The sequence below is a fragment of the Nicotiana sylvestris genome, chromosome 11 (assembly GCF_000393655.2).
Source record: "Nicotiana sylvestris chromosome 11, ASM39365v2, whole genome shotgun sequence".
NCBI classification, from domain to species: Eukaryota; Viridiplantae; Streptophyta; class Magnoliopsida; order Solanales; family Solanaceae; genus Nicotiana; species Nicotiana sylvestris.
In genome coordinates, this window is record NC_091067.1 from 20941007 (window position 1) to 20954516 (window position 13510).

At 37.9% G+C, this 13510-nt stretch overlaps 1 protein-coding gene and 1 long non-coding RNA gene across 2 annotated transcripts; both read left to right on the forward strand.

Annotated features, from left to right (window-relative positions):
* Positions 1-9596: 9596 nt before the first annotated feature.
* Positions 9597-10022, forward strand: LOC104233871 (36.4 kDa proline-rich protein-like). Its single transcript, XM_009787332.2, has one exon. It carries the CDS (start codon positions 9597-9599, stop codon positions 10020-10022), a length of 426 nt encoding a protein of 141 aa, XP_009785634.1.
* Positions 10023-10033: 11 nt separating this feature from the next.
* Positions 10034-11002, forward strand: LOC138882231 (uncharacterized). Its single transcript, XR_011403701.1, has 2 exons — positions 10034-10546; positions 10677-11002. It is a non-coding gene; the product is annotated as an uncharacterized lncRNA (long non-coding RNA).
* Positions 11003-13510: the final 2508 nt, after the last annotated feature.

The window sequence follows — 13510 nt, forward strand, 5'->3', positions numbered from 1 at the left end:
TCAGAACAATAAGCGCATCTTAGGGAATAATCGAGGTTTTTTTGGAGGGGGATTTGGTATCTTTGACTCAATCGGCCTCAAGATGTCCAACTGCCTTAATCTTTGAAACAGACTAGCATAGCACTCTCCAAGCGGGGTAAAAGTTTGTTTCCGCTGCTGCCTCTCTCTCGTATACTCTGGCCTTGATCGAAAATTTGAACCAATGGGGTTTTGATAGGGTTGTGGGGGTGGATAGGTATTTTGTGGAGCTGGGTAGATATTCTGCGAAGCTGGAGCACGCCATTGCGGGTAAGGAGGGGGTTGAGCATATGACTGTGCGTGGTGAACAAGGTATTGGGATGACCTGGCTGAGTATTGGGGGTTTTGCGGGGAAAGTAATATTGAGGTGGATTATATGGAGCTTGGGCGTAGGCTTGGGGTCGGGGTCGAGGATGGATGTACTGATGAGGTGAACCCCTCTGGCCATGCCATGATCCGGAGACAAACATAGCAACATCTTCCTTCTTCTTCTTGCCTAGCAAACTTCCGGTACCACTCTGGATTGCCTGGGTGGTTGCTTTTATAGCAGAATAGCTCATGATCTTACTCGATTTGAGCCCCTCTTCCACCATTTCTCCCATCTTCACCACATCATTGAAAGACTTACCAATGGCTGAGATCAAGTGGCCATAGTAAGTGGGCTCTAGGGCTTGAAGAAAGTATTTAACCATCTCGTCCTCTTCCATCGGAGGATTGCCTCGTGCAGCTTGCTCCCTCCATAGGAGCCCATATTCTCTAAAGCTTTCACTGGGTTTCTTTTCCATCTTGGTCAGAGATAGGCGGTCTGGAACAATGTCTATATTGTACTGAAAGTGCTGGGCGAAGGCCTGAGCCATACCGTCCCAGGAGTACCACCTACTGGCGTCCTGGCGGGTGTACCATTCTAAAGTTGCCCCACTCAGACTTTGGCTGAAGTATGCCATCAGTAATTCATCTTTTCCCCCGGCGTCTCTCATTTTACTACAATAACCTCTCAGATGAGCTACAGGATCCCCATGTCCGTCATACAAGTCAAACTTGGGCATCTTGAACCCGGCAGACAATTGGACGTCGGGGAACAAACACAAATCCTTATAGGCTACACTCACTTGGTTTCCCAACCCTTGCATATTTCTCAATGATTGCTCCAGACTCTTTACCTTCCTAAACATCTCTTCTTGCTCTGCGTTCTTGGGCAGTTTGTCAGTTTCAACATGAGGTTCAAATTGGGGATTGTAAGAGTAAGGATCTGGGACTTTGAAGGTGGGCTCCGGTGCATAGTAGTGGGCATCTGTAGCGGGGAACACAGGCTTACTGGAGGATCGGTGGAGGGTAGCTTGTGGAGGGGGTACAAAAATAGGAACAGATGTCGGAGCAGGGTATGAGGTTGTTTTGGTTGGCGGAGCATGAACAGTTTGGGCTGAAGTGTCGGGGTAGTTGTGGTAAGGGGTAAAGACAGGTGCGTGTTGTGGGGAAAGATCAATGGTATTGGGCATCTGGGATTGAGAGAGTGGTGGAATGGAAGCAGGGTTTTCTGTGTAGTTGGTAGGGAACGAGGGTGGAGGATGTCCCTTAATCCAGGCTTGATACATTTCTGCCATCTGACGCTTCAACCTCCGGACCTCCTCTTGCAGTTCCGATTCCGACTCAACAATCTCCCTTGGTGGGTCTACAACTCCAGTGTCTGTTTCCTTGCTAACCATGATTGTTTGACGCTTTGATCGGGTGTTGTATGGATGACTTGCCAGGATGCCAACAAACTAACCACCTTCTTGAAACTTAATAGAGATAACAAAGGACAACAACACAAAACCACCATGTTAGCATTAGAGCATTTATCAAATAATAATATCACATTACGTGCAATGCACCTAGCAACAATCAACGGTTCTAAAATGGCTTTGAGGGTCGCAGGGTCATATGGCATCATCCCAATTTGCTCATTTCAATCCTTTCTTCTCTTTCTTCCCAACACCTCTTATCACTCTTTTCTTTTTCTTTCTCCTTTTATTTTGAACCAAAAATGATTTGATCGAACCCGATGTAGGTTGCCTACGTATCATGTCCCTCATGAATCAGACCAAGCGTAGTTCAGGAGAAGTGGTGGAAAATAAATTGAAAACAAAATCTTTTTGGGATTTTTCATTTAAAACTTTTCGATATTAAAATACAAAGGGAAATATGATAATAAAAGACATGACAGACTCAACTACACTACGACAGACTCTGACATTACCTAAAGGACTCGGTACTTCTAGACAAGACACGAAAGTAAAAACAACATAAGACAATCTCAAAACACCTAAATAGAATGACTCCTCAAGCTGCTCCTGAATGCGACTGTCCTGACCGGGATGGTCCTGGGCTGTCCATCATGCTCAAACTCTGTAACATGCCTAGTAAAGAAACACCGATGCTGGGAATAAAGGCCCTGGCGTGTGCCCCCGCATCCTGAAGGCCGACCCTAAACAAATACTGGCTATGCTGCTCCACGTTTGCTGCCAATCCCGCTAACTGAGACTTTATCAACTCAAGCTTATCCCAAGGATCTTGGTCCGATGCCTCCCCAAAATCATTTGTCTGAACTGCCCGACCCCTGAGTTGGGCTGGCAATGAGATGCTGACCCCTGGCGGGACGGACTGTAACCAAATCAAGTACTCCTGAATACACTCGGGCTTGCCAACGTCCTCTACTAATGTATTTTTCTTCATCCTCTTTGCATTATTCCAGTATTGCACATACTTGATTTTATCAGCCGCCTTTTTGCTAAAATTTATGATGTGCCTTCGAAGGTTCAAAGTTGGAGGCTCCTCTTGTCTTCTGCCCAATTGCCGCATTACCCTAACGGGAGTGTACGACCTGACACACTTGAGTCTTATCAGCATCAGGAAAGGCTGCATGAGGCACCCTACCAAGATATCATCCAAAGGTAGCCAAAGGTAAGCCCAAAAAACATTCCCATTTGTCCTCAAACCAAGGAACTCAATCCAAGCCGTGACGCCTACTGGGTACGTAAACTTAGGAGATTTCATCCTGCGTTCGATGTATACCACCCGATCCCTCAAGGCACGGTCGATGGGACAAAGTAAGGAAGCGGTGTGCAAATGCTCCATCATCCACAACTGTAGCAAAAGGTTACTTCCCTCAAAATATCTGACACCTCCCCTAACCTTACTCAGGGCTCGGTACAACTCTGCTAAGATCATCGGCACAACGGTAACGGTTTTGCGTTGCTTCTCATGAAATAGTACCATTACCACTGACTATAGACGGGTACTAATGTGCCTCTCATCTAATGGAAAAACCAATAATCCCAACAAAGTAAGGCTGAAAGCTTCGAGGCGACGTCTTTGCCACTTTGCCTTGGTTGTGCAGAACTCATCCCAAAAGATATCAAAACTATCCTGTGGTCCAAATCTAGCAAACAAATAATCCAAGGATATCCAGAACTGCTCGAGACATTTTAAATGCTTATTATCTTTCAGGCCTAGGTCGCTGAGGAATCTTGTCCTAGAGTGGTCTCGGGGAAGTATCATGTCCTTGCCTATATAGCTTAAACGAGTGAGACCAGAGATTTCCGCCAAGGTAGGAGTCATCTCACACTCTCCAAATCTGAAAATCAACTTTTGCGGATCCCAATAAGTCAGCATCGCCTCCACTAAGTCTGGGTGGGGTGTGATATCAAGAAGGGAAGTTAGGGTGCCCAATCTCTGCATTAACTCATGCTGCTCTAACGATGAAAACATTTTCCACCACTTGATCAACTTCCTAGGAATCTTTACTACCATCAACACTTTGGATCGAATCAGTGGGTCCATACCTGAATGAAGCAAACATGGTTAGCACCTCGGTACACTACGTGACCCCACCACATTTCCTAGTCGACAAATGCAGGACACAACTTGTCTATATTTGCAAAATGGCCTAAGTGGCTGAAAGTGGCTATTAGCGCAAACTTGACAAAGTTGACCCCTAATGCATGAGAAATACTCCATTTAAAGCTTACATGACTCTAATATCCCGACAATCGTGGTCTTAAAAATTACTTTGCAGAAATAGACCTTTTTTTTGCAAAAATGGCCGATGTGGCCAAATGTGGCTAGGGACGCAAACACGACGTGGATGGACCTTAAAGTGATATGACACTGAGTTATAAATTTAAGATCCTAAGACATGGGTAATTGAGCCACTCTTGCGAAGATAACCTTATTTTGCAAGAATGGCCGACATGGCCAAAAGTGGCTAGACAAGCAAATTTGACAGGAATGAACCTTTAGAATTAAGAGGACACTTTATTGTAGACTCAAGATCCTAAGATAAGAAATAACAAACTACTTTGAGAAAACACTTCTATTTTTGCAAAAACGGCCAATGTGGCCAAATATGGCTATACATGCAAGATTTGGCTATGACCTCGGAAGCCAAGAACCTAGGACCTAATAGGAAGACCGGACCCTATGTGGGTTGCCTACGTATCCCGCTCCAGAAGACGAGAATCAGGTTCGCGTAGTTCGGGAAGATTGGTCATGGGAGAAAGCCTTTTTTAAAAAAATGCAACTAATTTGAAAAAACCATATTTTTTTGTCTTTTTAAGAAATGATGGAAAATGTAAACTCTTTTTGGATTTTATTTACTCCTTTTTTTTGAATTTTTGGAAAATGATGGAAAATGTAAAATCTTTTGGATTTTCTTTTTTTTTCTTTTCTTTTTTTTTGAATTTTTTGGAAAATAATGGGAAAATGTAAAATCTTTTTTGGATTTTTCATTTTCATTTTTTTTAAAAAAAAAAGTAGTGAAAGAAAAATATAACTGGACCCTACTTGCTTCGTCTTTCACCCTTCTTTCCCAAGCATCGGTCCGCCAAATGACCTTTTTACCCTTAAAGATGCAACATGTATCACATAGGGATGATTGAATGTCTTTTTGGGCCACGGGCCCATTTTGACAAAATTTGGATAGGCTTCCTACAAAGGGACATGGTACCTGAGACCGAGCCCTGTTAGGTCTAAATGACATGATGCAAATAAAAATGACCTAAAGGCTGACCTAAGTCTGGGGTTCACTAACAAGGCAATTCGGGGGAGCGTATGGTCGATAGTGGCTGCTCAAGCTTTCCACTCACTCCATACGTTTGACGGCCCCCCCTCCTAAATTGAGGGTGACTCAACAAAGAGTTCGTGCACGCGACGCGTACTCCGAGATTTGTTGCAGAAAGAAGACCCATGGTTATGCACATGATGACAGTTTATAAAGCAGTAACACATTAAGGAAAAACTGTAAACAAATAAGCAACTAGCAAATAAAAACGATATAAACAAAATAAAAAAGCAAACAAAACACATAAAAACCTCAACTGAATATCCTAAAAACCAACAAGATCAAATACTAGCTCGAATCTGCAGTTCCCCAGCAGAGTCGCCAGAGATGTCACACCCCTTTTTAACCAAACTTCACTAAACCATCTTAAATAAATAAAAAGATTTAGTAAAGCTCAAAAGAGTTTTTAATTAAAAAGTGACAAAATTGTGTTCAAAAGGAAATAACTCAGAGTCACTACCTGACTTTGATTTCGGTGTGCCAGGTTACCGTTTTTCTTTTAAAATGACTTTTCCTTTTAAAACATTTCAGACTCTAAAACTAAGTCCGCACCAGAGATTAGGGTAAGGGGATTCATTTGACTCGGGGAGAAGGTGTTAAGCACTCCCCGAGTCCCGTAGCTAGTACGGTTGTGTACATGATCAAGTTGGCTTTTAAAATATTCGAATTGAGCTTAAACAAACACAGAAAAGAAAAACAAACACACAAGAGGCTCGAGGTCGTTCCCATATAATAAAAGAAAGATAAAAACAAAAGTGAAATAGAAATAAAAGTACTATGAGTTCGCCTTCGGCCTCCAGTTACAGAATACTACGGGGTATTCCCCGTAATAAAATATGTACAAATCCTTCAGGGCATTCCCCGGATAAATTTAACTAAGGGAATGACCTCTCACCTCGAAACCAATACAAATCCTAAAGCTTGCCTACCCAAATGATGACAGCCTAACATGCTCCTAGCGGGCAATATAATAAAATCAAAACAAATAGAAACTAAATATATAAAGTTAAGTTCATGTTCATTCCCTTTTTAACTTTTCGTTTTTATTAGACTGAGCACGACACTTAAAGCATGGAGACAAATTAATCGTTAATGGGCTTCGGTCTTTCCATACTCCCACGGCCCAACAATCATCCAAACAATTTCATATCCAACAACCAATCAGTGAAATAACAAATAACATCCAATGCTCATGGAGAGGAAAAATATAGTAAGGAAAATGAATTGAAGCATGACAAGAACAGTCATGTCCACCTCACCATCCCTTTGGAGACCAAATAATTGCATATTTCCCTCTCTTCACAAACAATTACCCGTTACCAATAAAATCACATAAGCACATGTTTACCTATTTAATTACTATTCTAATTCCCACTATAAACTCAAAAATGCATTCGACACTGGAAAACAATGCCCTTTTTCATTGCATAAGAAAACAATCATACAATAAATACCTAACGCCCATTAGATCAAGCCCGTTATTATGAAAAGTTCATGTATACTAGCACACATTTGAGCAGATAAACTGAATAATTATGCAAACTGTTGATGCGGACACAAACTATAGTTCTGGTAATCAAACACTTAACATGCCAAGATTGACCATGATGAAAGTAAACTAATCCAAACTTAGTTTGCAACACAGGAGATTAAGAGCAATCAGCAGTCTAATACCAGTTGATTAATGCCACACCCTTCTCCAAAATGCACACTATTTGATTTACTAACTCATGATCGAACTGACTATATGGGAAAACAACTCACAAATCCAAGCGAACTGAACTATTCTGTCTAGTCATGGAAACAACAGAGAAATTCTAGTTCAACACATGTGAGAAAGTGTGATTCCGTTTCAGATAAGGATAGCTGGAAGGCATGGTTTTATTTGTAAGCATGTTTCAAAGAGTATGAAAATCCAAACTCGGAACTCCAAACCTTAAACAGAGATGAAGTCAAAGAACATACTACTCTAATGGCTGAAGGCCTTCAACTACTTAATCATAAGCAAAAACAATGACAAATCAACTTCCGCTCGACACGATGAATACACAGTTTCATCGGGATTGGTTCTAACACTTCAAATATCAATCTGACTGAACCAAACAGGGATCCGAACAGTTCATGCTCGTTTATCATCTAGGAGGTTTCACCAGAAAAATTCAACGCACATACAATCGACACAGAACGTAGACTCGAATCAAAGGGAAGTTAAATACAATCTTCGAAATCACTGCTTATTTAATCCATTTGTTATGATTCTTAAACATTTCAATCTATTCCAAACAAATTCAAATAAAGAAGAGGGACGCGGGAATGAACCTGTAAAGTTGAACTCCTCTTTAAGTAACAATATATGATTCAACGGAAGCTCGACTTCAATTCCCATAATTCCAACGAAGAAACAAGCAAATGAATCGGACAGGAGCTCAGACGGAACTTCAGATTGGTGACTGATATCGAACCTCGAACCTCAGCTAAACTCCATTTCGAACAAGAATCCAAAAGAAGAAACTGACTCTTTTTTTGTATTTTTCTCACTTTGATGTAAAATCCGAATCAGAAGAAACTAATTTTTGTTCTTTTTTATATATGAAAAACGAAACAAAACAGAATCAAAGAACACTAAAAGAAAACTCCAATTTTTGAATGAATTGAAATTTACGGAACAACCAAAAATTCGAAAAACCCTAGCTCTTTTTGTCAAGAAATTCTCCAAATTTTTCTCTCCCTTTTCTGTCCGAAAAACATCAAATATATAGCTCCCTCTCGAAGCTTCCTCCTCCGTTTTCTCCAAGAAAGCATGTGGGACCACCAGATAAAATCCGAAAATCCCTTTCACAAATAAAAATAGGAAAAATGGAGATTTTTGGACAAAAATTTCATCCAACGATTCCCATTCTTCCCCGATTTATTCAAGGGTCCGGATTTTTGTTTAAACAAAAGAAATAAAAGAAGGAATCCGCATGAATCAGATTAAAATGATGAGATTTGGTGCGGAAGGGATGACGTGGAAGAAGGAGAAGACGAGAGGGGGGACCATGGCACTCGGCTGAGTGAACTCGCCGGTTTTTTTTTGAGTTTCCCGGCGAGTTTGGCACGAGCTGGAAACGGTAAGAGCATGGGAGGGGGGCGCCGCTTGGTGTTGTGTATTTTAGGTTTAGGGTTTGGTTAAAAGTAAGATTTTATATGGATGTGGGGATTAATTGGGTCTATTGGATCAAAGTTAATGGAAGGCCAAGATTAGAGGGGGAAAATGGGGCGAATAGGCAGACGGGTTGGGGGTCAAAATGTTGGGTCGGTGGATATGGGGCTACATTGCAAGGGGGAATTGGGTTGCCCAGATTTGGGCCTTGTCTTGGCCGAAATTGGGCCAAAATTTGGGACTTCTTTAATTCATAAGGTTCATTGACTAACAAACCCAATTTCTTAACTATATATAAAAAATAAAACTAATTCCCATTAATTAAATAAAATATATATCATACTATGAAACCATTTTTTTTAAAATATCAATTTTATATAAATTATTATATTCAAAATAAAAGTAAAAAATCATGGTAAAAACAAAAGATATGGCTATAAAATATTAATAACCTAAATTAAATAGAAATAAGGTAAAACATGAAACTATATATATATATATATATACATATATATATTTTTAGTTTTTGTGCCTTAAAAATAGAATTAAAATTAATAATAAAGTAAATTCCTATAGAAATAAACCCAAATAAATATCCTAATATTTCTTTAAAAATACTACTTTTTAAAAGTTGCTCGGATCAAAAATTACGTACTTACACTAGATATGCTCTAAAATTACTGTTGTTAAGCATATAGAGGAGTAACTTTACTCCTTCTTATCTTCTATTTTTGCCTTCAAAGTTTATTTACTCTACTTTCCATGCGGGTCGAACTATTGATACAATGCAAAGGTTAAACTCATACCCATGTCACATATATCAGCAAATAAAATAAAATAAGGCAGTTCAGTGCATTAAGCTCCCCTAAGCGCTCTTAGTATAAGAAGATAGTGTATTTAAACTCCACAAAATTAATAATGATTCTTTACAATGAGTGATGGTATGGATTATCATGATTGATGCATAAAAAGGACTAAAATTAAATGTAATTTAGATTCCTATATATATATATATATATATATATATATATATATATATATATATATATATATAAAGAAAAGATAAAACTAAATTAGTATAATAATAATATCATCTCGACCGATTGACTATGAATTCGGCTATGAGTGGAAGTAATTGTAATATTGATAGAAGCATATTATATTTGCCATGTAGTAGACAAAACTTGGCATGACCATATTAGACCCCCTTGTTCACGTGCAAAGTTTTAGGAGTTTTGTTTGTTTTCACCACTTATCTCAAATCATTTCATTCTATATAACATCTAACATTTGTACCAATATCTCAACCCTATCCCCTTTCCTCACTTGAAAAAAAAAATGGATTTCTCCAAAAAAACATCTCTTCTTTTCATCTCTATACTTCTCATAATTTCTTCAATCACTCCCATTCTTGGTTGTAACCATTGCAAAAAACACAAGAAACCCAAAACTACTCCCAATATTCCACCTATTAATAATATTCCATCACCACCAAAAGAGACTACTACTTGCCCTATTGATACACTTAAACTTGGAGCTTGTGTTGATCTTCTTGGTGGGCTAGTTCATATTGGGATTGGTAATCCTGTTATTAATGAATGTTGTCCAATTATTCAAGGGCTTGTGGAAATTGAAGCTGCAGTTTGTCTTTGTACAACTCTTAAGCTTAAGCTTCTAAATCTTAATCTTTATGTCCCTTTGGCACTTCAACTCCTTCTAACTTGTGGCAAGACTCCACCTCCTGGCTACACTTGCTCTTTGTAGACTTTTTGAGTTAAGTATGCAATTTCTTGTACTACCCCTTTAACCTTTATATATCTCTAGCTCGCATTTTTTTTTTTATATTAGTGGTATTGGGGCCGGTTTACGTGTACTGACTTTTTCAGTGGATATCTGCTACCTCTTACTAGTATGATATCAGAAACTTTGCTCACCAAGAATTAGATCTTGAGGCCTCCTGATTTTTCTCCCGCTTCATTGACTATTAAGACGCACACTAGCTTGCATCATAAATACGTTTTGGTTTATGTAGAAACATTTAGTATGGATTGATAGTGTTGTACCTCGATTTGATGCAACACATGAAGAGGTGTAGCTACATGGTCCAAAGAAAGTTCAATTAAATATCTTTTATCAGAAAAATCTACTGTGACATGGGTAAATGAATTTATTTTAATTATTTATGTCTAAATCGTTGAATCCTCTTGACAGAAGAGTATTGTAGTTTTGAAACTCAAGGCTCTGGGAGATTAGCTAGGACAAATATTTTGATTGTATTTTCTAGCAATGTGAGTTATTGTTTTAGCTGTTGTTGACTAGTAAACGAAAATAATTCATATTTAATTTAGGTTTATTTATTATATATATTTAGAAAGGCGGTTAAGCTCATTTTAGTCATAAATTATTCTGAAATTGCAGGTTACAAGCTAAGGTTTGCACTTTGGAGTATTGTATGGACTATGTTCGACATGAGATGATGTTTTAGTTTCTGATTAAAATTGTTTTCACTTTCCAACAACCCCCACACCAAATTGTATCTCGTGATCGGTACTACTGTCCCCCCCCCCCCCCCCCGGCCCCAACCCTTTTTTACCCAAGAGTGGTACTACTGTTGATTTTTGTCTTTTGTAGAATTAGTAATTAGTTTATGAAAACTATTTATAAATTAATGTTTTTATTTGATTTTTGCAAAGATGAAAAAGTGTATTGATAACTTTTTTTCTATGTATTGTTTTTTTTCCTGCTTATAGTTCTATTACTGCTAATTTTTGTCTTTTAATTTGTTCACTTAATGTTTAAATTAATTTTTCACTGCCCCACCCTCACGTCCCATAAAAGGAAGAAGAAGAGGATAAACGTTCTTTTCCCCCCAAAGAAGTAAGAAATTATCGAATTTTTGTATAGTTTAAGCTCGTGAATCAGCGACGGACCTACGTTACGATTACGAATGCTCGAGTATTACTTTGGAGTCATACATTATTATTTAGATAAAAAAACTTAGTAAATTTATACAGATATATTAATCGTCCGCCCCTTTTGTGAATAGCAAATGAGGAGAAAATAGTGAACGGAGTTATGATTATTAGCCTAGAACGTGAGTGCAATCACAAAATGTTAAGATTAATTATTTAATTTATTTAAACAAGGACGGCTCTAGGGTAAGGCAAGTAAAACTCTTGCATTAGGCTCCCAAATATTTAAGGCCCGAAAATAGAAAATATTATTGTATCATTATAATATATATATTATACAATTATGAATAAAATATTTTAAATTTTAATATTTTTTAAAAATTTAGTAGAGATAGGATTGAACGAGTTAATAGGATAAAACTTTTCTCTCGGTAAATTAAATAATATATTTAACTTCTCATCAATTCTATTTTTCTTTCTTTATTTATAATCTTTTTCATATTTTTTTAATATTTTACTTTCTAATTTCAACCCAAATCTCTAAATTAGTTATTCTTTTTCGTCACATTTGATTGATCCACATATCAGAAAATAAGTTCTTTTGTCTCATCATTTTTAACTAAGAAATCCTCGAGACAAGTGTCGTAAGGTTTAAAACACGATGGATAATAGGCTCGACCCTTTTATCATTTTTACTAATGCTATATTTTTATACACGGAAGGGGAGCCTTGGCGTAATTGGTAAAGTTGTTGCCATGTGACCAGGAGGTCACGGGTTCGAGCGCATGGAAACAGCCTCTTGCAGAAATGCAGGGTAATGTTGCGTACAATAGACCCTTATGGTCCGACCCTTCCCCGGACCCTGCATATAGCATGAGCTTAGTGCACCGAACTACTATATTTTTATATATGGGAGAATTCAATACCACATGTGAATACCTAATTTTTGTACTACTTTAACATCTCCTAAATTTATAAGTGTTTCGTTGCTTTATTCATTTCTTTTTCTTTCTCAATTTTTACTTATTTTTTTATTGCAATTTTTCTTATCACAAAAATACCAAAAAAATATATTGTATTTTTGTGTGTGTGCTCTTTTAATTGACTAATTATATGGTAAGTTAATCAAATTAATTTCTCATATAATTAATTCAATTGTTAGCTAATAAATTTTATTAGATTTTATTAGTTGGTATTTAGGTTAATTAGATTATAGTTTAATAAGATAGAATTAAAGGGAAATAGTTAAAATTGAAATGTTTAGGTGGCTAAGAGTTCAATTTTAATGCCAATTAAGTGGCTGCTAGGAGAGGGATAAAACGACGTAGTTTTGTTGTTTCATTAAGTGAAGCTAAGACCAAATCTCAGCCCTCAATTATACTCTGATCCAATGGCCTTTATTCAATATCCTTAAAGGTATTAAAGGTCCTAAATTCAGATTTTTGGCCCTCATTTACACACCCAACCCAAACCCTAAACTCCTCTCCTCACTCTCTCCATTCCTCTCCGCAGGCCATCCATGGCGGCGGCGCCCGCTGGAATTCGCCACCGGCGGCGGCCAACCTCCAAACCATGCCAAAATTTTACCATTTCTTCTTCTCAACCTCCTCTCCATAAATCCAAGCCTCATATCCTCCAAATCTCCATAAATCTACCAAAATCCGAAAAACTTCCTAGCCTCTTTTTCCCCAAATTGATGAAGTTCCACGACCCATTTTCACATAAGACTTTCATATATATATATATATATATATATATATATATATATATATATATATATGTATGTCTTGCTTGGTTCTATCTCTTTGTGTTAGTTTCAAGTCCAAACTCCGGCGACTGGAATTCTACCATCCACCACTGCCCGCCACCTCTTCCAACGCTACTGCTTCTCCATTTAATTTTATTTTTCGACCCAAAGGTATTTGTTTCCTTTTGGCAAGACGCCAGAATATATTGATTTAGCGTCTGCCAAAAAGAAACATACGCTCCAAGGTCGGACAGCCACCATTTGGTATCTCCGACATTTTCTCATGGCTCGAATAGTGTCAAATACCCTCGATTGAACTTCTATTTTGTCTTTTCTGATTTTTCACTTTTGCAATTAGTATTAGTTTTAAAGGTGTAATCTTTATTAATGTTTCTGTTATTTATGTGCAATGAGTATTAATTTTTAATTACATTTTACTTTATAAATGTGAATTTCAGTTCTTCAACCTAGCCGGTCGAGTAGTTCGTTATTGTCTGTTAGTTCTGATTTTTGGTTCTTTGACCTAGCCGGTCGACTATTTTGTGTGGATTTGTTAATTTTGAACTTTCAGTTCTTTGGCCTAGCCGGTCGAC